Source organism: Periophthalmus magnuspinnatus, chromosome 21 (assembly GCF_009829125.3).
Source record: "Periophthalmus magnuspinnatus isolate fPerMag1 chromosome 21, fPerMag1.2.pri, whole genome shotgun sequence".
In the NCBI taxonomy this organism is placed as follows: domain Eukaryota; kingdom Metazoa; phylum Chordata; class Actinopteri; order Gobiiformes; family Gobiidae; genus Periophthalmus; species Periophthalmus magnuspinnatus.
The window spans coordinates 7615814-7638488 of record NC_047146.1 but is presented as its reverse complement, the minus strand read 5'-3'; the positions used below and the strand labels follow the sequence as shown (position 1 = coordinate 7638488).

Sequence of the window (22675 nt, the reverse complement as noted above, 5' to 3'; positions counted from 1 at the left end):
CTTCTTGAAGATGTGAAACAGACCTCTACTTTGACAATGACAACAATCCAGGCACCTAATGGTTCTGTTTATCTGTGCATATGACTGAAAGATTTTTCTTCTGCACTCTTAGTGTAGTTATTTAGTCTGGATCCTTATGTCAAAATAAATCACAAATATAATAACATAAAACAAAAGTGTAAATGTGCTATTTCTATTCCTAAATCTGAATAAAATGAGGGTTTAATAAAGCTGTTTGTTAATCACGTCGACATTTAAACCAGACATTAGGATATCTCACTAATGATCCCTCTACTATAAACGCAAAAGAATAAACACATTCTGAAATATGTAGGTTTACGCTTATGCAAGGCCCATACGGGGAAATGAACTGAATAAATACAGTACATTTATGTGGCAATATATTCCCTGAGTAGCATATAGATTAGGGATTATGTGGGTACAGTCCGTAGAGAGAGACAGGGGGACAGAAGAGTGAGATTGTTACATGAACACAAACATACAACATTTACCACATGAAGTGCATATTTACAAGAGAGAAAGGAACGTTAAGTGGATGTACTAAAGTGAGGGAACAAGACAGAGGTTTGTAGTTAAGTGCTTGTCAAAGTAAAAGCGGAGATGCAGCAGTAGAGGTCATAATGATAATGATAATGAAAAAACAAAACACATGCACACAATCAAAATCAGGGCTGTATTTTCTTCTACGGCTATTGGTCAAAAATCAAATGGACTCTTTGCAATGCAGGACCATCATCGTCTTCCCTGAAATTAATTCTTGGAGTAACACATTCTGAAGCATATAAAAGGCAGAAAGACAATTTGCATAAACGATTTTGTGTCAAATAAATGTCTTTTTATGTCAGAGAGCGATTATGCAAATCAAGTCCAAAAAATATCTCCGCACAAAGCATTCAAAGACGCGTTTTACGTCAGTGAGATGAAAACTGTCTGTCTGACATTCTGTGAGAAGCAGGTGTGCACGCGTCACCAAAACTAACATCCCAACATCAAATGAAAGGTCAGATTACAGCGTCGCTCGCACTGCCTTTTATGTGTGTGTGTGTGTTTTTTTTTTCTCTCAGAATAAATTTCAATTAACATGGATGCACCGTGACAGGCCTGGAAGAACTACTGTAACGCCTGTCTGTTTACTGCGTCTGGAGAAAATATGATTGACATATGGGTAATAGCCTACTCTCAGTGTTCAGACAGTTTTTAACCCTGCACTGACCAAAAGACCCCACGGAAGCACAATGTGTCCAAGGAAAATCACGGATAAAGGAGCAGTAATGTGGAAAAACTTGAGTGTATTTGTATTTTTAAGATTATATTTGAGTTTTGGAGTGTTTGTGTATTAGAGAAACACATGGAAGTTAATGATGGTGATAATAATGAGCATTTCTACTGTGCTACGGGGCAACAGCAGGTCAGTTGGTAGAATTTTAATCCTCTGATCTGAAGGTTGGCCATTCAAAATCCTGTCTCGACATCAAAAAACATCAGACTGACCCACAGGTTGGCAGTTTGTTTCCAGCTCTCACGGGTGAATACTCTTGTTGAATACCTGTGTGAATGTATGTATGTGTGTGTGAACGGGTGAGTGGTTCCTTGATGTAAAGCTCTTTGACTGCCTTGATGGTGGAAAAGCTCTATATAAAAATGTGACAACTTGACCACAGACAAAGCAATTTCAAACTTGACTGCAACAATGATCAGAATTCATATGGAAATCAGATGTTTTAGGGTCTGTGTCACATGAAGGTCCCTGTTGTTTGTGAAATAAAACATAAATCTGGACAAAACATATAATATAAAACTTTTGATATATATTACTCTGCACGTTTGTGTCCATGAGTGACATGTGCTTAATAATCCCAGTGTCCAGCGTGGCCACTGTCCTCTCTCTCACATCTATAAAACACCAGAGGAAATGGGGAATCAGTAATTCAGGTCAGACTCATCTATAGCACTGGAGGAGGATGTAATAATATAAAAACGTAGCTCTCATCTCCCCAGGCGTAATAGTCTGCATATCAGGATGGCCCAGCTGCGTCCAGCTGTCTTATCATCTCAGTGCGAGCCTGAGAAACATGTCGACTGGCTTTCTTCTCCTTCACGCTGCAAAACTACAAAAACTGCAATTCTTTGCTTCCCTTCCTTAGTGTGAAGTCAAGTCATGTTTTTATGCAATGATGCATTTTGGGATTCTGGGTCATTCTGCAGCTTTGGAAACACTACACTAAAATGAAGAAGAATGACAATATATTTGAACAGGAAATCTTCTGAGCATTGAGCAGTAAATTCCTACAAGAGATCAGAGAGGATTTTTATGAAGATTATTGCACAGTGTAATTTACTGAAGAAAATGACAGACAGTGTTGGAAACTGAGAACATGTATTGAGAACATGTACTCTGAATACTAACTTTGAGTAACTGTATTCTGGTACAGTTACATTTGGTGGTATTCAGATTATAGTTACTTTTCTTAATTCAAATAAATACATTAATACCTTGCAGTACTTGACCACACAGTTTAGACGATAGAGCGAAAAATAGAAAACACAGCTCTTGTTGTGAGGCAGGTGTGATATTTCCTCCTCTGATCAGAGATAAGTAAATGCAGTGAAATAAACATAAAGCTGTTATTAATCCTATGTTGCATTTTTAGACTATAAATAGCACAACTCAAAGCAAAAGTATTCTACATATTCAGAATACAGTACTACGATTGGACCATACAATCTAATGCAGGTATTCAGTATTCTGTAACTAAATATATTTTCAAAGTATTCTTCCCAACACTGATGACGGATTACTATTACCTAAAACTAAACCGTTATGTAATTGAAGATGAAAAATAAAAAAATAAATCATTAAGGGGGAACTGCGTGAGGTTTTAATATCGGAAAAGTTTCACAATTACAATTTTAAACTGTCAGTGATTTTACCTGCACCTCATCAGAAATAAATTGGAGCGCGCTCTGGGTCACACAGACAAATGAAAGATGTTCTCCCTCTTGATTGTAACATGGCTCTGAACCTGCAGAGGAGGCAAAATAAATGGTTTTCAGCATTTTCCAATCAGCCTGTTATTTCAATGAGTAATCTTCTTCTTCTTCTTGGTTATTTTTGGTCCCGTATTGATCTGTGTTCACGTTTAAACCTGACATGGACACGCACCTGCTCGGCTAAACACCACAGTTACAACCAAAGCTTCATTATTCAAACACTACTTTATTTTTGGAGGGCGCCACATGCTCCAAGATTGACTGCGTCCTGGGTGCCCTTTTGTGAGGTAGGGATTAGAGTCAGCCCCATCCGTAATGAGGACAAGCAGAGATCGGAGGTGATCGTTTCCTCATTGAACCAAAGGTCAACGATCAATATCTGTGCACAAGTTTAGTTTTTACGTCTGAGGGAAAGAGGGGCACTAATCTGTTGACTATCAGCACTCCATTACCTCAGTGCCACAGGTGAGCCGCTTGTTCACATCCAAGCGGTTTGTTATTAGCGTTATAGCTGGAGGTCCCTCATGAAGCCTTTATTCAATGTGACATTTCATTTGGACGAGGTCAAACGGAATTGCTTATACAGAATGAATGTGGGAGGGAATGCTCTGTGTAGGTTTGCAAGTGACTATAGCCCTAACAAAGCCAGTTGTAGATGGTTTGTATAAGCCCAAATGACTTTGAACTAGAGATGGGACAAGAAACAATAATATGTGGGATATTTTCTGTAATCATGATAAGCGGCAACAAAAAATCGCAATTGTGTCACCAGAATGTGCAGAAAAAATAAATAAAGTTGTAATTATTCACATCCAGAACATTTTTATCGTGATATAATCGTTAATCGCAATTATTTTGGCCACAATAATCGTGACATCGAATCGTCCCAAACCTACTTCTAACATGAATACTTGGTTGGATGAGTGAATCCGATAATAATAAAATTTGACAACAAAGGCAGGCAAAACAGTAAAAGTATAGTTTTAAAATTATAAGGAAAAAAGCACGTAAAAGGCCCAATGTAAAACTGTTGTTTCTGTTGAACAAAATTCAGCACCAATCTTTATCAAAATCACTACATTTGAAGCCTTATAAAACCTCAAAATCTGTGCAAAATACTTCTAATTTTTACTCTTTACGTGCTTTTTAAACAAGTACTTTGCATTTTTTGCTCCAGTATCTGTACTTTTTCTTAAGTAACAAAACTGAGTACTTCTTCCAGTAATGGATAAACCTACCCTCGAAACTGCAAATATGAGAGACAAAACGCCAAAGAAAACTATTACGGTCCATTTGTAGTAATTAAAAACCAAGGCCTTTGTGATTTCCAGCAGTCAGTATCATTTCTGCAGCGTTCCATTGAGTCATATAAATGAATCATCTTGCATTAACCTTTTCAAATAGTTTTCAGTAAATATACAACCACTTTGCATGGATCATAATGTCTGTACTGGTGATTTGGTACCTTGGCGTTAGCTCTATTTGCAAATATATAATACAATAAATGGTGCAGCTCATTGTGGGTTTCCTTTAAGTGCGTATAATCTCATCTGTGTAGTGGTTTATGACAGTACACGATGCTGTTAAGTGCTCAAAAGCCATGGCAACAGGTCTGCAGAGGCTGACAGGTCCTAATTATAGTATAGAATCAAGCTCCAAGTCAATTAAAGCTAAGCTACCACTTTCAACCTAAAGGGCGACCAGGTGGTTTATAGACATCTTTAAGTCTTATTTTACTAGTTGTGATTGCAGTAATAAATACTACTGGAGATATTTACCTTGTAGGAAGATACTGGGGTCAGCTGTGTGTCCACGTGGTTTGTGCCAGAATATGAGGCGGTACATTTATTTGCAATTTATACAGCTCACCTTTCCTCTTTCTGTAGCCCATAGCAACACGAGCCAATCCTATAGGCACATAATAATCAATCTTCACAGTGCCCCTTTTTGGTGAGGTCATAATATAATTAGCCATGCCACAGTTGAATATAAAGCTTGAAATATTCTATTCTATTTTTCCAGCTTGGTAGAGGCTAGACCTGTCATCTTCCCAGTTATAATTTTAGTTTTCTGCATAAAGGAGACGGTGAATCATCAGCCGCAGACCTCAGCAAAAACTGGATTTATTTCCTTGGACCTGAAGCCATTGAGGTTCATGTTTGTTGTGTGTCATTAGGATTAAAATTTACCCATTAGCCACAATAAAAATCAAAATAAAGGTAATCTTTTTATTTAAGATGTCTGCCTCAAGGCGACGTGTGTGCTCCTTCAAAATTCAGCCAATTTAATCCTGCCTAAACCCATCTATCAAGTGAATGCAGTTTCTATTTATGGGAAGCGGAGGCTCCTCACCTTGTTTCAAAAGCAATTGAGAGTTCAGGATCTAGAGAATATTTATACTCAAATCTTGTATGAATATTCATTGGCTGCTTAGGCAGATAGCATTTTGTGAGACAGTGACAGAATACATTAGAAAAATATCTTATCAAAGTGTAATCAAATGTAATGCATGCACGCCAAAATGAAATATGCATGACAAATTGGCTTTGGAGCAGGCAGATCAGGCATGTCCTCTGAACCCTGGAACTAAACCTCATTGAAATTCCTTTCATTATGACTGAGCAGAGGAGGGACAGCGGCAGAAATGATGGGAGGGAATTTGAGATTACAGAGGCAGCGGAATCCTTGCATCACAAACCGGTATCTGCAAAACTGTCGCATAACTTTACAAAAGAAGTCACAATCAGTAGATGAACATTTAGCCGTTTTATTTACAAATGAATAATTTCGCCTTGTTTCAGTACGATATGTTCTTTACATGAAAAAACAGACAATCTTTTCTTAATCAGTGAAAAGCAAGTGCAGACAGTCAAAGGACATGTTTAATATATGTTTCAACAACTGTTTTCCCTGTTTAGACAAAAGGCACATAAACTTTACAACATCTTGGTCAACAAAAATATTAATACCATAATGGAATGGAGATGCATAGCAGACAAAATAATCTCACCTTTTTGTAAACTAATTGATTTTAAAATATCTGTAGAATTTGATATTATAACATAGTTTATTGCTAGAAAGGTTAGCCTGCTAAAATCTCTGATACATGCACACTATTTTATACATCTTAATACTTTTAAAGCCGAAAAGCAGATAACAACTTAGCAAGCTTACCCTTTAGATAAAAAATAAAGATGCAGATGTAAACTTACAAAATTACTCTTATGTCTGAGATATTAGTTATGGCTTCAATTGTGTGGGTTATTATCTTAAGTAGTCTCTTCATCGATTTGTTGAAGTACAGTCACGTCACATGGAAGTGGGTTGGGCGGCTAGGAAAAAAAACAACAACAAAAAAATAAAAAAATATACTAAACACGTAATAATAGTATTCATGTAATTCACTTACTTTTGAATCGCACATAGCAGTTGTTGCAGTACAAGTGTTTATTTCGTATTCTGACTTCGGCGCCGATTTCTGATCCACCAAGGTTCGACCCACAATCGAAACACTAAAAAAAAAAACACAAAAAAAAAGTTAATAGTTGCGCACGGCATTTTAAAGATAACCTGAAACGTCTAAGTGCAGTGAAGGACCGGGGCAGATAAGAGTGAAGGCTCAGGACTGGAGAGGAAAATGGTGCACTTAAACTTCAAGGTGAGAACTGGGAAAAAGCAGCACAGTTAAAGAGAACAGAGATCAGAGGAGGAAATGTAAAAGGGAGCGAAGTTTGATGTGTCAGAAACTGGACGCAGCCGAGGTTTTTCTTGAGTCCAGAGAAGGTCCGGCGTCTCACCTTAAAACAGCCCAAATGATAACAAAGCCCCAATGACTCGATGATCATGGCTGCTCCCTTCCCCAGCGGAGTGTCACAGTATGTACAGATTTTCTTGCCACTCACTGACCTGGATTACAAAATGTAGAGCAGTGATGTTAAAGGGGAGCACACATGCGCAGGACATGTATGGATGGTTACACACATAAACACATAAACACTGGTATTGTACTGTTTATATGTTGCACCGCACATAGTAGTAAAAGAAAAAATCTGATTTGTTAACTGGACAAAATGTCGTGGGAGTGAAAATGTTGGTGGACACTGCCTTGTATCTAATGAGAGCTTTAGGCATCATCTGTCTCCTATTTATATCTCCACCCTTAACAAAGAAAACATTAGGGCCGGTCAGTATGCTAATAGGCGAGAGAGCACCCATTAGAGGCCTGAATGATTATGCAAAGTATGTCTCAGGCACAGTTCAAACTTAGTGTAGCTTATTAGACCTTGCCCACAAACAGAAACTGTAAAAAACAAAACAATGGGTGTGTTATTTTCCCTGTAGTTAGCTCCTCCCTTCAGACAGATATAAGGCAGAGTCCAGCAGTGATCTGACCAGAACTGAAGAAGCGACTTGGATGAGCAGCGAAACATCTTCACTCCTACAAGTTTTTATCCAGTTGACAGATTTGAAGTTGTAATTTAATATGGATCGTACCTGGACGACTGCGAGATTACACAGACGTCACCCACAGTATGAAATGTCCACAAGGTTCTCAAAAGAACTCAATATATTGTAGTTTTCTTAACATATAAAGTATGTGCCAGTTTGAGAGATAATGGTAATATACAATTGTTATCACTAAAAAGGATATATTTAACTTTTTCCCCATTCCAAGATTTAGTATTTCCACAGATGATGTTAATTCATCTAACAGCAAAACACACAAGTATTATATCTTTTGCCTGGTCCATCTATGTACTCCTTTAGTCCCGTCATGATAATCACTATATCAACTTATTGTTCAATAAATAAAGCTGGATCAGTATATTTTGGGGATTAATATTTATCATGTGAACAGTGTCTTTGCAAAAATGGGGATATATTTGTTATTTTTGTTGTAACATGGAAAAAACTGAACTGTTGAGGGTTGAAAAAGTAACTTCAGTGACGAATTATTGGTTCATTCTGCAGCTCAGGTCTTTGAAGGATTCTGTCTTTTTAAATGTGTTTACTGGAATAATCATGCTTTATTGTTATTGTGTCAGTGGCATAGTAGTTTCAATATTACTGTGTACCACAATATGTCTCTGTGGGAAAACATCGCCTTTCAAAATGTGTTATCGTGACAGGCCTACAGTCTTTAATTTGTCCCATTTAGAACCTTGAAGACAGCCGAGTTTATGGGCGTTAGTCACTTTTACCTGTTCCTCTGCTGAGAGTCGGCCAGTGGCTCTGGAGATGTGGTGGGTGACGGAGAGGACAGTGAGGGGGAGGGTGTCTGTCGGGACCAAGGGACCGAGGGGGTTCCTGCCCCGCCTCGCAGGGAGCTCAGAGAGGATGAAGAGGGCAGAGTGGAGGAGCGAGGAAGACCACCTGACCAGCCACCATAAGAGGAAGTGCTACCCGACATGGCAGACTGAGGCCGCAAGTAGTGTGGGATTTGAGAGTTGGTCCTAGGTGTCCACGAAGAACGCCAGGAGTTATAGTTGTGGGAATCCAGGTTGTCAAGAGATTCACCTCTGCAAAGCGTTGTTAGCATGTTAGCAGTTAGTACAACCAATTTGGCTGCCATCAGGACGTGCGGCATTAAACGTGTTTTTTATCAATTTGCCAACACAGGACTGGACTGGCAGCCAACACAAAGCAAAGCAAAAAAAAACACCCTTATATGTTAGAAAGGATACCAAACCAACCACCGTTAGCCAGCTCTGCCCAATGTGGAGTAAAGTGTGTGTACCTGCGCATAGGGGCCACCTCATGCTCCGTGCTGCTGGTGGTGGTGGTGGAAGAGCGTTGCCTGATCCAGCTGTTGTCCGTCAGCAAAGGGGTTTTCTTCTTCATCTCGTTGAGAATCTGCTGTCGCTCCAGCTCGGCCTGCGATGCCGACTGTTGATACTTCTGAGCCACCATATTCCCCATCACTGCACACAAACAATTTACAGAGAATACTACTTCTGTAAAAAAATAAAAATAAAAAATGAATAGACCGGTTTGATTTCGATGCAGGTGTGATTAAGTCAAATTAAATCAGAAATAATGACTGAAGAGGCTTTTTCAATTAAGCTAGAAATAATTACCTGCTTTGACAAGTGATTGATTAATAATTGGTTTTCTACCTTACTAATCAAACAGCTTCCAGTAAAGTGAATATTGCGGTTTGCCATTATTGACACAGAAACCAATCAGAGAAGGTCACAGGGAAGGAGAGAATGTATTTGATTTCTGATTTGCCTCGCGTCGAAGCCCACCTTTCTCAGGCTGCCTATGTTTCATAGCACTCAGAATTTCCCTTCTCTCCATCTCCAGCTCTGATGCTGCTCTTTGACTCTGAGCCTGTTTATAGCGCTCTCCGGTCCGCTCCTGCAGTAACCAGTGAGCTATGCCCCCTGGCTGCCCAGACACACCTGCGCCCCATACAAGCAAGGCAAGTTCATTTTACACATTTCATACATTTAAGATTCACAACTGTTAACTGTATCAAGGTCGTAGAGCTAAAATCCTAACGATTCACACAGCACAAGACCAAGAAGTGTGTTGACGATGTGGGACATACTTTCTTCCAGCTCAAATGCACAGCAAATATGCACAGAACGTGACATATAAAACACACAAAAGAAAAAACTGACCTCTCGGCTGAGTTCTTTGCTCATCATCAAGCTGAGGAGAAGACTTGGATCGTGTCCTGCTGTAAAAATGCAAATATATTTATAACTCAAGTCCCTAATAACACATTCCTTGATTAGTTTTAAGCACAGGAAGCAAATAAAACATAAATAAAATACTAAATAAACAGTGAAGCAGCAAAATGGTAACAAAAATATTACCATGCGTCTTTAATGTTTATTTAGAACAGTAGTGAGGCTCAGTGGTTTGTCGGTGGGAGGTTTGGTGTGGTTGCCAAAACAAGGATTTGCTCGGAAACGGCTGCTGAAAGAACTAACATGGAAAAACGCAGTAGGGAGCCTGTACTCATTCAGAAACAGTGTATGTACTGCGCTTGTATTATGAAAAACACTGAATAAATGAAAAAGATGGGTAGATGGGTAGTTTTTTCCACACATTTGTACCAACCTGTCTGCAAACGTCATTGTCGGCCGGGCATGGAAGCCACCGGCCCTTTGGTGAAGACGATGGGTGAATGGAGTGAGATGAGGCCAGAGTTAGATCACAAAGGTGGATGAGAAAGCACATGCATATTGTTATTACACATATTAGTAAGACATATACTGTATAAGCAGGTTAGCACGGGCCTAAATATAATGAATCTCCACATATATACAATTTCAAACACACTTTACACTTGACACTAACATATTTTCAACCCAAATCAGTTTGTCGTCCAGATTGCGCAACTTTGTACATGCCTTCTTAGCTACTGTGCAGGAAGTAACACGCTAAATTGTTTCTCACATGTGTGTCCTTTTGCATTTACATAAGCTTGGGACCACGTGGAGGCCCCCTGTGGTCAAACTGTTCATTACAGATTCATAATTAATCTTTATTACGATGCTTTGAAGCTTAACTTGTTAGCTGTTAGTAACTGTTAGTATGACTTTTGACACCACACGGCAGCGTTATGTGTGATTACATGTAACAATGGTGGAGGAATGGGGAGGGGTGGATGTAGAATAATGTGTTTGGGACAGGACTGACCACTGCTGCTGCTGCTGCTGTTGCCGCTGCTGTATCTCCAGGATTCTCTCTCTCTCTCTGCGTAGTTGTTCTGCTGCTTCCTCCGCTCTCCTCCTCCTCACTTCCTCCTGTCTCCTCTTCTCTTCCTCCGCCCTCCTCCGCCTCTCCCTCTCTTCCTCCTCTCTCCTCCTCACTTCCTCCTGTCTAATCCTCTCTTCCTCCGCTCTCCTCCTCTCCCTCTCTTCCTCCTCTCTCCTCCTCTCCTCCTCCGCCCTCCTCTTCCGCTCCCTCTCTTCCTCCTCTATCCTCCTCTTCCTCTCTATCTCCTCCTCCTCCCGCCTTTTCCTCTCCTCCTCCTCCTGCTGCTCCCTCCTCAGCCTCTCCTCTCTCAGACGCTGAAGCTCTCGTTCTTCGGCCTGTCTTCGCCGCTCCTGCTCCTCCTTCCTCTCCCTCTCCTGCTCCTCCCACAGAGAGCTGAGGGGCTGGCTGACGGGCAACAGGGGGGAGCGAGGACCCGTGCTCTGGTTGTTCACGTCCAAGCTCGCGGGCTACCACAGAGAAGCAAAGAGGAAGTATTTGACCTTTACTGTACTGCGGATCAACAGCATCAAATATTAAGTAACTCCACACGTGTCCTGAGGTGACTCATTTGGAAATTTCAGACAGACTTTTCATTGCAAAACTAAGGTCATGTGTATCTATTTGAACATGGGTAGACGTGGTTCTGCATTCATTTCCGCTTGGCTTTTTAGGGGAGAGGAGGAAATGAAAATACCCGGATCTGACTGCATATAATGATGGCATAATTATAACAGCATAACTTTAGCACAGCCTATTTGCATATATTTAGATGAGCTCTTTCTATGAACCATGGGTGCTTGCCTTTTGGGGTCTGTTGGTTTACTTAAGTTTATGGGTGTTGTGTTTAGACTATCAACCAGATAAGATAAAACAGTCGGGAATTAATTTAAATGAGCTCAGTTTGTGACAGTTGGTGTTTACATTACGCTTTACATTTTCTATTTACTAAAACCAGCGGTGGATGAAGTAAAAGTACAGATAAAGATAAAGAGGTAAAAAGTTACTCAAATAAAAGTAAAAGCATCAGACTACCCATTAAAATATGTACTTTAAGCGTAAAAAGTACAAGTATTTCGCATAAGTGTTGTTAATTTGTTAAAGTGTAAATGTAGTGTTGGCCGACAGTAACAATACGAATCCGTGTCTTAATTTTTCTTATAAATTTTGTGTATTTAATTTTGTCTGCTCAAAGCCGGACCTTGAATTTGAAAACTTTAGTCAAGATGTTTCCACGAACATGTTAAAAAACTTTTCAGTCCAGTTAAAAAATGTAGCAGAGTAGAAAGTACAGATACTGCGCTCAAATGTAGCGAAGTAAATGTAAAAAGTACACACTGTAAAATTAACAGATACTCAAAAACACAGTACTTTACTACTTGTACTTTGTTACATTCTGACACTGACTAAAACAAGAGTATAATTCTTTTTGCTTTGAGACCAAGAAATGAAATTACACTTACAACTGCGCCTCATGTATGCAAATGAAGAATGTAGTGTTTCATTAAGCTTCCACTCTTTTCTACTGTAATGAACTCCAACTGTTTCAACAACACAAAGTTGCTCTGCCAATCGACGATACAGAGCTCTTAAAACACTCACCTGCTGCTGGTTCTGAGTGCTGCTTATCTCCTGCTGAGCTTTGAGCCACTCTTCCTGCAGTTTTTCTTGATCACGTTTATATTTTTCCTACAAGACAAACAGGTAAAGGATTAGAACACAGCTACATAAAGTGTACTGCAGTGTATACCAGACACACTACCTCAACTTTTATATTTACATTACAGTTTTGCGCGATTAACCTTATAAATAACAGTGCACTTTAAGTTAAGTTTAATCTTCAAACTGTTTTTGAAATTGATAATACTCATACCTGTAGGAGGCGATCTTGCTCCTTTTGCCATTTCTCTTGTCTTTTTCTCTCCTCTTCAGGGTCGAAGGACCAGCGGCTGGAGGTTGTAGTGATTGGAGGAACAGGTATCTATTCAACAAGAAGCACAGATTTAGATCAATGTGCCAAGAGACTTTCTTCACTGGAGATCAGTAAAAGGACTTCGATTAAAATTAGTTTTCACATAATATGTAATGACTTTTCATACATATGTTTTATTTATTTATTTATTTAATGCAAGACAGACAAACACAGTGACTAGTCTTATGCAGTGGTGACAAATGGTGATAAGACATAACATGGACTATAGACGTAATAGATATTTACAATTGTATGTAACAAGTCTGTGTTGTGTGTGTGTGACATGTGTGTGTGACGTGTGTGTGTGTGCGACGTGTATGTGTGTGAGATGTGCGTATGTGTGATATTTTCATGATTTTGGAGGGAATAAGGTGAGGACAGCAGAGGAAAATGCTAATACTAGTATTTCGTAAGTGAGAAAAGAAGATATAGAGAATGTAAATGGGGAAAAATAAATAAATAAATAAATAAATAAATAATAATAATAATAATAATAATAATAATAATAATAATAATAATAATAATAATAATAATAATAATAATAATAATAATAATAATAATAATAATAATGGTGTTGTGATCAGCGAAGCAAAAAAAAAAATCATAAATATGTAGGCAGTTACATTACTCTAATACAGTGGTCGTGCTGTTGAGTAAATATAACATGAGTCATTAAAACCTTCACAGATATGTCTAGTACTTACGTCTGGCATTACAGGGTCTGATCCTCCTTGAAGAGAGAGACATAAATCAGTTAGCTGAGGCATGCACAGGCAAAGTAAAACCTCAGCCTCACTCAATATTCTTTGTCAAACGTATTTTGACACATCAATCACTTTACGTAATATAACATTTAAAAATGAAAACACAACCCAGCTGCAGCCACGGTAAAATTAAACCAGGAACTATTCATTTTCCTTAGTGAGAATCACCTTGTCGCTGGCATTTATATCGGGTGAGTGGTTTCAAAGACGAACAATGATTAATTGACTGTGAGAAAAAGAGGATCAAAATGCAAAAGACACACAGGGAAAGCATGCATAAACTCGGGATGAGACACACACCGACTGAATCCAAACATGCGCTCGGAGAAACACTTTTCCACACAAAATACAAGAAGGTGAGAAAGATGTACAATTTCACAAGTACAAGCACGATGGTTTGTATTTGTGGAGGGCAAAGAGACGCTGAACAAACTGTCTTTAAGGTATATTTCCTGTTTGAGTAGTTCTTAAAAGGCCCAAATTACACTATTTTCTGATTTATGTTATAATGTTTCTTCATCAAAAGCATACTTGGAGCTGTGTTTTGTTTTATACACACATGTTTAACACACAAACCCTACATATTTACCTTGAGTTCAAATAGAAAATACCCTCTTCCACCTTGTGATGTCATGTGGTAATACAGGAAGTGCTCCACTGTGTTTTTAAACTCCATACACTTTCACTAGAATCATTTGGATAGTTTCAGTCGACCTGGAATTGACAATCTCTACAAAACTAAAAGTAAAAAGGAGCAGTTAACTTGAAAACTACCGCTTCGTGACAGTATTTTGAGCTTTGGACATGTAGATAGACTAATAATAAAGTGTTACTCAAACCTGTGAATGGAACTAAACACAAATCCTGGTATGTTTTTGAGGAAGTAACAACATTATAACATGGCTCAAAGCTCACAAGAGTCAATTTTAGGTAATATAGGACATTTAAGTGTGATATAAAGACCATTTTGTCCAGCATGTGTCTCAGGTTTTGGTGAGAAAAGCCAAGGACCACAGCAGCACACACTGTTTACCACAGAGGTAGACCTGCGCACTGGACCCTGAGCCCCCTAGAGGAAGGAAGGCGCAATGCATAAAGGTCAGAAATGGCCCCCAGAACAGACAACAGACAAACATGACACATTTGATTTGAGTTTGTAATCAGCTGCTTTACATGCAGTGAACGCAGTTTGCATCCCGAATGTGAGAAGTAATTGGCAAAGCACAGAGACTTCAAACATCTCGAATAGAAAAATACACAAAGTAATGCATTTTCTACCCAAGTTTTAAAACGTTACCTTGTTCAAAAAACTCAGATCTTCGTTTTAAGTTTTTCAAAGATATTGGTTCTGAGTCTACATGAAAACAAGAAGGGAAAGAACTCCTTAATAATTACGGATGCATGGCACATTACAGTAAATCCAGATACTCAATAAGTTCCTATGGCTTTGTTTATCCGAAGTCAGCAAGTTTAAGCCTGGAGTGTTTTGTATGCTGCATTCGAACTGTAGCCAAGATCAATTCTGTAACCTTTCTGATTGCGTTTGCTCTGCTCTCTACCTTTGTTCCTCATGGTCACTGGCTCATTCCAGAGATTGCCATTAAGTCCATTGGAGGCCACGTCCTGGGTACAGAAATAGCATTGCACATAATCATTAAAATAGATTACATAAATGAGCAAAACAGAGTGCAATGAGTTGAATTCGCTCGCTGTTACTTACGATAACTTGGTGTGTGAAGGTGTCTTTGACCGGCTCTGGCTTGGCGGAGATGTGTGAAGTAAAATCCAAACTGGAGCTGACCGTCTTAGCGTCAGGGGCACCTAGAAGTAGTGGATGATCCGTACTTGTCAGATTGATGGTCTTATGGCTTTTATATGGCAGGGAAGTTTGGTCTCTGTTCCAGTCTGCATCCGTGCAATGCAATGGCAAAGATGTACAGTCATATGTTTTGAGCTGTTTGGTAATTGGGAAACTGATCAGGCATAACAAAACTGATCCAAATGTGTTACGGAGCTGTTATTTATCCCACAAGCAACAACTTTGTGTAAATAAAAGTTCAAACTCAAACATTATGACGCTTTCTGGGACAACTAAAGGTAATAATCCAACCAGAATATCACATGAACTGATATTTGGAAGCAGATATTTGATCCAACTAATTTTGCAGTATCGGCGCCGACATTCAATACCAGTATCGGATCGATGTCATCCTAATTTTGATACCACTCTGGCATCGACATCTCCGGTAATTTGAGCTACTGTTCCTAAAGTTCCCACACAGGTCTGACCGTTATACCCAGTGGTGGAAGAACTACTCAACTTTGTTACTATTAGAGCAAAAAATACTCAAATTAAAGTAAAGTATCACATAAAAAAAGTAAAAGTATTAAAGTATCTGCTTAAAAATGTACTTAAAGAGTATTTCACGTAGATTTTGGGGTCTTATAAAGCTTCAAATGTAGTGATTTTGATAAAGAAACGATAATAAAAAATACTTCTACTTTTCAGTGCTACTCAAAATATAATGAAAACTCAAATGTAGTGAAGTAAAAGTCAAAAATATCCACTTTAAAATTGACTTACAAGTACAGATTTCTATCATTTTTACTTAAGTACATGTGGACAATATATAAATGTTATCCCTGGTACAATCTCACCGTGTGCTGCCTTTAACCCGACAGTATTGCTGTAACCGACAATAAAGATCTACAGAACGATCCCTATGTCTCTGCGTCTGTTCTTCATGCAACAGAACAGAAACCAATACAGTACTTTACTACTTTTACTTAGTTACGCTCCACACTGATGATGCCCAAGTGAAGAACCTTGCACAGACTAAGAGCTCGTCCTTAATATCACCACTGATTGATTGATTTTCCTTTAACCACCACAACTTCGCCTTTTTAAGCCGCTCAAATTGGGTTTCTTGATTATGGAAAAGAATCCTAATCTCAGTTCATAAAAGCTTCATGAAACAATGATTTATGCGCTTGCAAAAGTTAACTTGTAGAGGCAGTATATATTCATAATTGATTACTTTTAATTATGTTTCAAAAGCCACTGTGCCACTGTAAATCAGAGAAGTGGCTTTGCTCCAAGTTTTGAAGGCCAGCGTGTTACATTTTTTGATAATTTCATACTCGCACAGCTCTAACTCATATCCTTACACCTGACTTTTTCTGTATTCTTGTTAGTATTTCAAGTATTTACCATCCCGCCGCCTACCAGCAGAAGCCGCAACGAAAAGACAAGCATGTGAGTTCACCCGCTTATGGACTTATAATGTTATGCCTGATCAGTGTAAATTTGAAAACCCCATATTTAAATGTATGCACCGCTAAAAAGCAAGGGGCGAGGTTAAAGTGTGGTTACGAGGACCAGCAGGGAGTAGCAGAGAAACCAGCTTCCCAGCCATGCACTCTATAAAAGCTTCAGAACCTCTCACAATGTGGCAAACAGTCTCACAGCCATTTGTATTTACTACAGCTATTTTAACAAGCGCTATGTGTTAGTTGATGTGAGATCCTTTGGTCGGTTTATTATTTTTGTAAGGTGAGACTGACGTACTGCGGAACAAAGTAAGCTTTTTATGGTAAAGCTATGAAGAAGCAGCACTCAGCCAGGGATTTATGTACTTGGTGTGGGTAGGTTTGCCACAAAAAAACACTTCACATGAGCACAAATAAGAACAGCGCAAAGAGAATACAGACCAAAAACCACCCATTATTAGGGGGAAAGGAAGAACCCACATGAGAAATAAACCTTTTACCCTTAATAAAAGAGAAAAACAGTTGGCAAACCTTCACCGTTTAGCTGTCAAGGGATCATTCATGGATGATTTAACAATAGTTTACGGACCAATTTGGGGTGTCAAAACTGTTTAGGAATGCGCACAGAGCGAGCTGTTCTGTCAGCTAAAGATTCTAACCTTTTCTTCACCTGTAATAGCCAACCTCCCACTTTGACTCCACTGAAGACACTTTAAACACAGTGTAGAGGCTGCAGATGACTCACTGTTCTTGCCGTGACGCTTTATATCCATGACCAGACTGCCCTCCTGCAAAGCCTCCTCTATGTGGGTCTTCCAGGACGTGTAGCTCATGCCTGCCACCTGGTGCCCATTGACTGTCAGCACCTCGTCTCCGGTCTGAAGCTGGCACATTTCTGCTGGGCTTCCTGTTTAACACAAGGTCCGGTCGTTTAGTGGAATCTACAAAGGATGTCCATGTTATTAATGAGACTGACTCTACTCAATTCCATACATTTCCGTCTTAATATGCCACCTGCTTGTCTCCACGGATGTGTTATTGCTTTGCTTGGAAGGTTAGACAGTATGGCATTAAACGGATCTAGGTTCAGGTCAGATCTGTGGAGAGACGACCTCACTCAGAGCAAAAATCCATAGGGGGAGGGGGGTTATACAGGTCTAATGACATATTGTGGAAGATTCTAGGCAACATCTTCAGGAGACAAGCAGGTGGTGTACTCTGTCCACTGATCCAAAGGTTGTTGGTTCAAATCCTGCTCTTGACATAAACATTACTGGTAGAGCGGTGAGATCCACTGATCCACAGGTTGGCGGAGTTGGGAAAAACTTAGCCCACCTCGCCTCCAGTGTCCGCGTCCACTGGCGTATGAATAGCTGAGTGGTTCTTTGATGTAAAGTGCTTTGAGTCCCTTGAAGTTGGAAAAACTCTATATAAAAACGTGACCATATACTCTCCACTAAAAGTTACATTGTGCACCAGCTCTCTGATTATTGTGCTGGCAGAATGTACATTTCATCATCACATGCGAAATTAAAAAAAAAACACGTGAACAATGAGAGACATACCCTGCAGATCTGACCCATATAGAAACTGCCCTACATAGACCTGGCATCATCATTGCAGTGGTCTGGAAAACCGGCTAACGGCTAACTCGCAGCAAAATATAAAACATTAACTGAGCAAAGACGTCTGTTACCATTTGAACAACTGTACAAAGTGAGTCTATGTACAGCATTTGAGATGACCTTTACAAAACAACCTATCATTTTGTGTCATTTCATTTGCTTTTAACAGCAGACAAGAAATAGGGCTATTTAAAAAAGAGAAGCAAGGATAAACAGATTGGTATTACACATGAAAAATACTGGGGGAATGTGATTACCTGGCGCGATGGTTGTGACTCGTGCACCTGTTGAGTCCCAAGCTGCCTGGAAGCCAAAGTCTCTGCTGCTGTTGGGTTTCTGGTTCAGGCTTATCCTCATCTCACAGAAGTCCTCCTAAAGACAGACAGTTCAGATCAAATATTTAGACAAATTAGCTTTCACGGCAGCAACACGGTGACAATCAAGTTGGTGTTTTGTTCTATTAGCTGCCAGCAGTCCTGTCATGAATGATTAATGCCCACCTCACCTGCTATTGCTAATTCAAATTCATGATTAAGATCCAATGATTTCCTTTATATAAACAAAAACAAAGCAGCTCATTTGTAATCATATTGCCTGTACTAAATGTTCTCTTATCTGTATTTGAACTGTGCTTTGTAAACAGCTTTAGTAACCTTACCTGACCGATTAATTCTATCTTTTCAACTATTATCTGTATTATTAAGACCTTTAACATCCATTTTCCTTTTCGCGCTTTGTTTATTTCTAGTGGTGTAGCGGTGTAAGAAGTACTCAGTTGTGTACTTAAGTAAAAGTACAGATACCAGAGCATACAAATACTTTAAAAATGTGCTTAAAGGGTAAAAAGTAAATGTATTTCACGTCAACTCTGAGATCTTATAAGGTGTATCAGATGTAGCAATTTTGATAAAGTTTTTTTCTGAATTTTGTTCAACAGAAACTATTATATCGATCGTTTTTTCCCTAGCTGTTTTTATTTATATATTTTTCTCATCTCGAACTACGAATGTCTTAAAAATATATTCCCTCAGTCTTTTCAGCAGCACTCAGACAATAATAAAAAATACTTTAACTTTTCAGTTCAGTTAAAAAATGTAGGGTAGTAGAAAGTACAGATATCTTAAATTTATACTTAAGAGTAGTACAGTACTTTACTTCTTTTACTTTGATCGTATGTAAGTGTAATCCGTCGTCCAGGTACGCTCTTGTATTTAGGACACTGACCTCACTGTTGTCTTTAACTGGAGCAGGGCGAACTGCAGTTTCACTCTTGGTTTCCGCAGGAGTAGGTGATGTGCTGCTCTTCTTCGCGCTGTCCTCCACCTCCTCTTCCTCCTCCTCTTCATCACTGCTGTGGGCGGAGCTTGACTGGGCCTCGTCTTCGGAGGTCATGAACTGATGATAACGGCTCGGAACTGACGATTTCTTAGAAGTGTCTCCATTCAAAGGTTTAACTGAGGCATCCGTCTGCAAAGAGGAAAGAGGTTTAGAAATACAGAGTGGGGATTGAATAACTTAAAGACAAATCAAAAAAGAAACAAAGAGGCTATGGAAGGAGAGGGAAGGAAAGAGAAAAGGCAGTATATTAAAAAAAAGAAACACAACTGGAACCTCACATAATTATTTTTTTCTCTTCTTTCAAAAGTTTCCACCTTTTCCCTTTTATGTATTTCTTGTTTGTCTGTTTTATTACTTACCTACCCACACAGACACACACTTACACACTTATACCAATATCACAGACACTAAAATGTTATATTTATTCAATGATTTTAGGTCTTTCTTTCAGTATCAAGTGCCCTCATAATCAAAATAATTCATACTTTAAACTATATGTAACCACTCTGTACTGTATTCATTTACTTATGTTACATTTTTGGACCAACTGATGTGAATCATGCAAAAATGTGCATGACAGTGATGCTCATCTTACAATGTTCCAGTTCTGCACTCACCCATCAGCTGCTTGTTTGCTAATGCTTACTTACCCTTAACTATGACACTTACTGTATTGGCTCGTGGCAGTGAGGAGAGACGGGTTGCTTGGGTTCCAAAGGGCCTCGGTGCGATAACTGACGTTAGCCGCGCGCTATCCAATCCCTGGTAGGTCCTGGGCAGGGAGGCGGAAACTCGAGACACCACTGGAGGCTTGGGTTCCATTGGGATCTGCTGCTGTGGCCTTTTGAACTGGGATTCAACAGAGGGCACCTCAGTTTTGGATGGTAACAATAGGCTCTTTGGCTCCTGCGCTCTCGGCTCGGACTTTAGCGAGGTGGAGGTGGTGGTTGTTGTCGTCTTCTCTGTTTCCACTGTTTGTAGTCTACTAGGCTGCGTAGCTGGTGGGGATGGGGAGCGCTGGTATGAACTGTATCTTGTAGAAGTAATAGTGGAAGGTACGGTGTCACTGTTCACTGTTTCTTTGGAGGGCGTAGGAGAAGACGCTCTACCAGTGGCTGTGGAGGCTGGTGATGGCTCTTCGTCTTTCAAAACAGGCCTGGAGTATGAAGAAGAGGAGTAACGAGGAGTGTCAATGGTGTTGCTCCTGCCGTAACGGGCACGTTGGGTCGAGACAGATCTGTCAAACACATCCTCGTCATCCCCGAACGATAACGATCCCAGTCGACTGCCTAAGCTCTGCCGTTTGTTCTCTCTGATGACCCGATAAGGAAAAGAAATGGAGAAAATCTGAGTTAGATGCCAGTTTTGAACAGATTTAACTCTCAAAAGATGGCTTGTAAATGAAGGTGATGCGAAAATGAGGACGCAAACCGCAAAGACTGACACGGACTTGTACCGAATGACTTTTACAGTGGACCTGATGAACTGTCAACTAGCCACTTACCGTTTCTTTTGAGAGAGTCCATAGATAAAGCATAAAAGTGAAACATAACACATTTTAAGTTTAAAACCCTACAGTAATATAAACTGTTTTGCCCTGCCCCACACACACTCCGCAGCTGTGACTTACCTGTCCTCTTGCATCTCCTTGAAGGTCTTTGACTTCCTATTACTGCCGTACGTGATCTCCTCTATCTTCTCCCGCTCCTCTTTTTTCTTCACGATATCAGAGTTGACACTTTTGCGGCGAGACTTCCATTTACTTAGATCCTACAAAAAGCACAACCTGTCAGTCATTCTGTGTCGGATTTGATTTTTTTTTCTTACAACACAGAAAATGATGAGAGATAGTGATGCATTGCTAAGTGAATACTGCCTGCGCCCGGCGATAAGCAGTGAATGGTGAACAGGAGACGAGCACCGAACAGAAGGGCTACTTTTGAAGGTGTTCTATTTGTGCGCTCGAGGCTCCTCCCGGCTCACCTCTCTGGAGAATATGGGGACTGTGTGACCTAAATGCTGCTTCAAGACTTTATTACAACTATACGTCTGGAAACAGTTACATTCAAAGGATTCTTCACTACAACAAAACAATCTGGCTTTTTATTCAGGCCTGGGTCAACAGGGGAGCAAAGGGTGCACTGCTCTGCATTTTAAAATACTTGCCCTCTCGTTTTAAGCAGGATAATTAATGACATCTAATGGAGGAGTATTGTCTTTGCACTTGTTTGAAACTCATATCCCGTCTCAGTCAGTCTAATCTGTTGTATTTGTGTAGTTTTTTTTTTCTTTAAATACATACATACATACATTTGTGTCCTTTCTTTTTTTTTACGGCAAGATTTCAAGTATTTTTATGTTTTAATGTGAATTATGGCTGCTGTCGGAGAAATAAGGACAGAGGGCAGCAGTGTATCATCTGAATCGCCCCCACAGAACTATTTAGAAACCGACTCCTTTTTTCAGCACTTGACCAACTGTAATTTACAGTAACACAATGATTCAACAAACCCCACTGACAGTCAGAACGTATTGATAAAATGATATAATATTATTAGTTTAGTCAAAAGACACATTCGGATTCAGCTTTTTTTTGTTATTTTTTACTACTTTCTACATTTTATATGCACATAGAAGAAATCGAATGTATGAAGTAAGACATATGGAGTTATGTAGTAAAGAAAAAAATATATATAATTAACTTTCAAAATGTATTTTCTATTCAAATCCTCAAAGTCACCACCTTTTGCTTATCTAGTAGTTGAGTTTGTTAGCATGTTTTCTTTACTACACAACTCCTTATATCTTATTTCATATATTTGATGTCTTCCATATGTATAAAATAGAAAAAGTAGTAAAAAAAACCCCAAAAAAACGAATGAGAGGGTGTGTCCAAACTTTTGAATGGTAGTGTAGATCAGGGACGTCAAACACATTTTCACCGAGGGCCACATCAGCAAAATGGTCGCTCCCAAAGGGCCACA

At 39.4% G+C, this 22675-nt stretch overlaps 1 protein-coding gene across 3 annotated transcripts in view; it reads right to left on the bottom strand.

Moving 5' to 3' along the window:
• Nucleotides 1-5763: 5763 nt before the first annotated feature.
• lmo7a (LIM domain 7a) overlaps nt 5764-22675 on the bottom strand; it is a 45480-nt gene continuing 28568 nt past the window's right edge. Inside the window, exons 11-30 of one of the 3 annotated variants that reach the window (XM_055230765.1) lie at nt 21322-21461; nt 20361-21003; nt 19578-19820; nt 18611-18725; nt 17474-17635; nt 15179-15363; nt 15018-15081; nt 14756-14812; nt 13399-13424; nt 12596-12703; nt 12325-12411; nt 10666-11192; nt 10084-10128; nt 9639-9697; nt 9261-9416; nt 8750-8933; nt 8214-8531; nt 6810-6918; nt 6422-6524; nt 5764-6344 (exon numbers count right to left, since the gene is read on the bottom strand). In XM_055230765.1, the coding sequence (XP_055086740.1) occupies nt 6322-6344; nt 6422-6524; nt 6810-6918; nt 8214-8531; nt 8750-8933; nt 9261-9416; nt 9639-9697; nt 10084-10128; nt 10666-11192; nt 12325-12411; nt 12596-12703; nt 13399-13424; nt 14756-14812; nt 15018-15081; nt 15179-15363; nt 17474-17635; nt 18611-18725; nt 19578-19820; nt 20361-21003; nt 21322-21461 (3354 nt within the window). In that variant the 3' untranslated portion in view covers nt 5764-6321. The remainder of the gene's footprint in view (nt 6345-6421; nt 6525-6809; nt 6919-8213; nt 8532-8749; nt 8934-9260; nt 9417-9638; nt 9698-10083; nt 10129-10665; nt 11193-12324; nt 12412-12595; nt 12704-13398; nt 13425-14755; nt 14813-15017; nt 15082-15178; nt 15364-17473; nt 17636-18610; nt 18726-19577; nt 19821-20360; nt 21004-21321; nt 21462-22675) is intronic. The other 2 variants (XM_055230766.1, XM_055230767.1) reach the window with 2 other exon arrangements.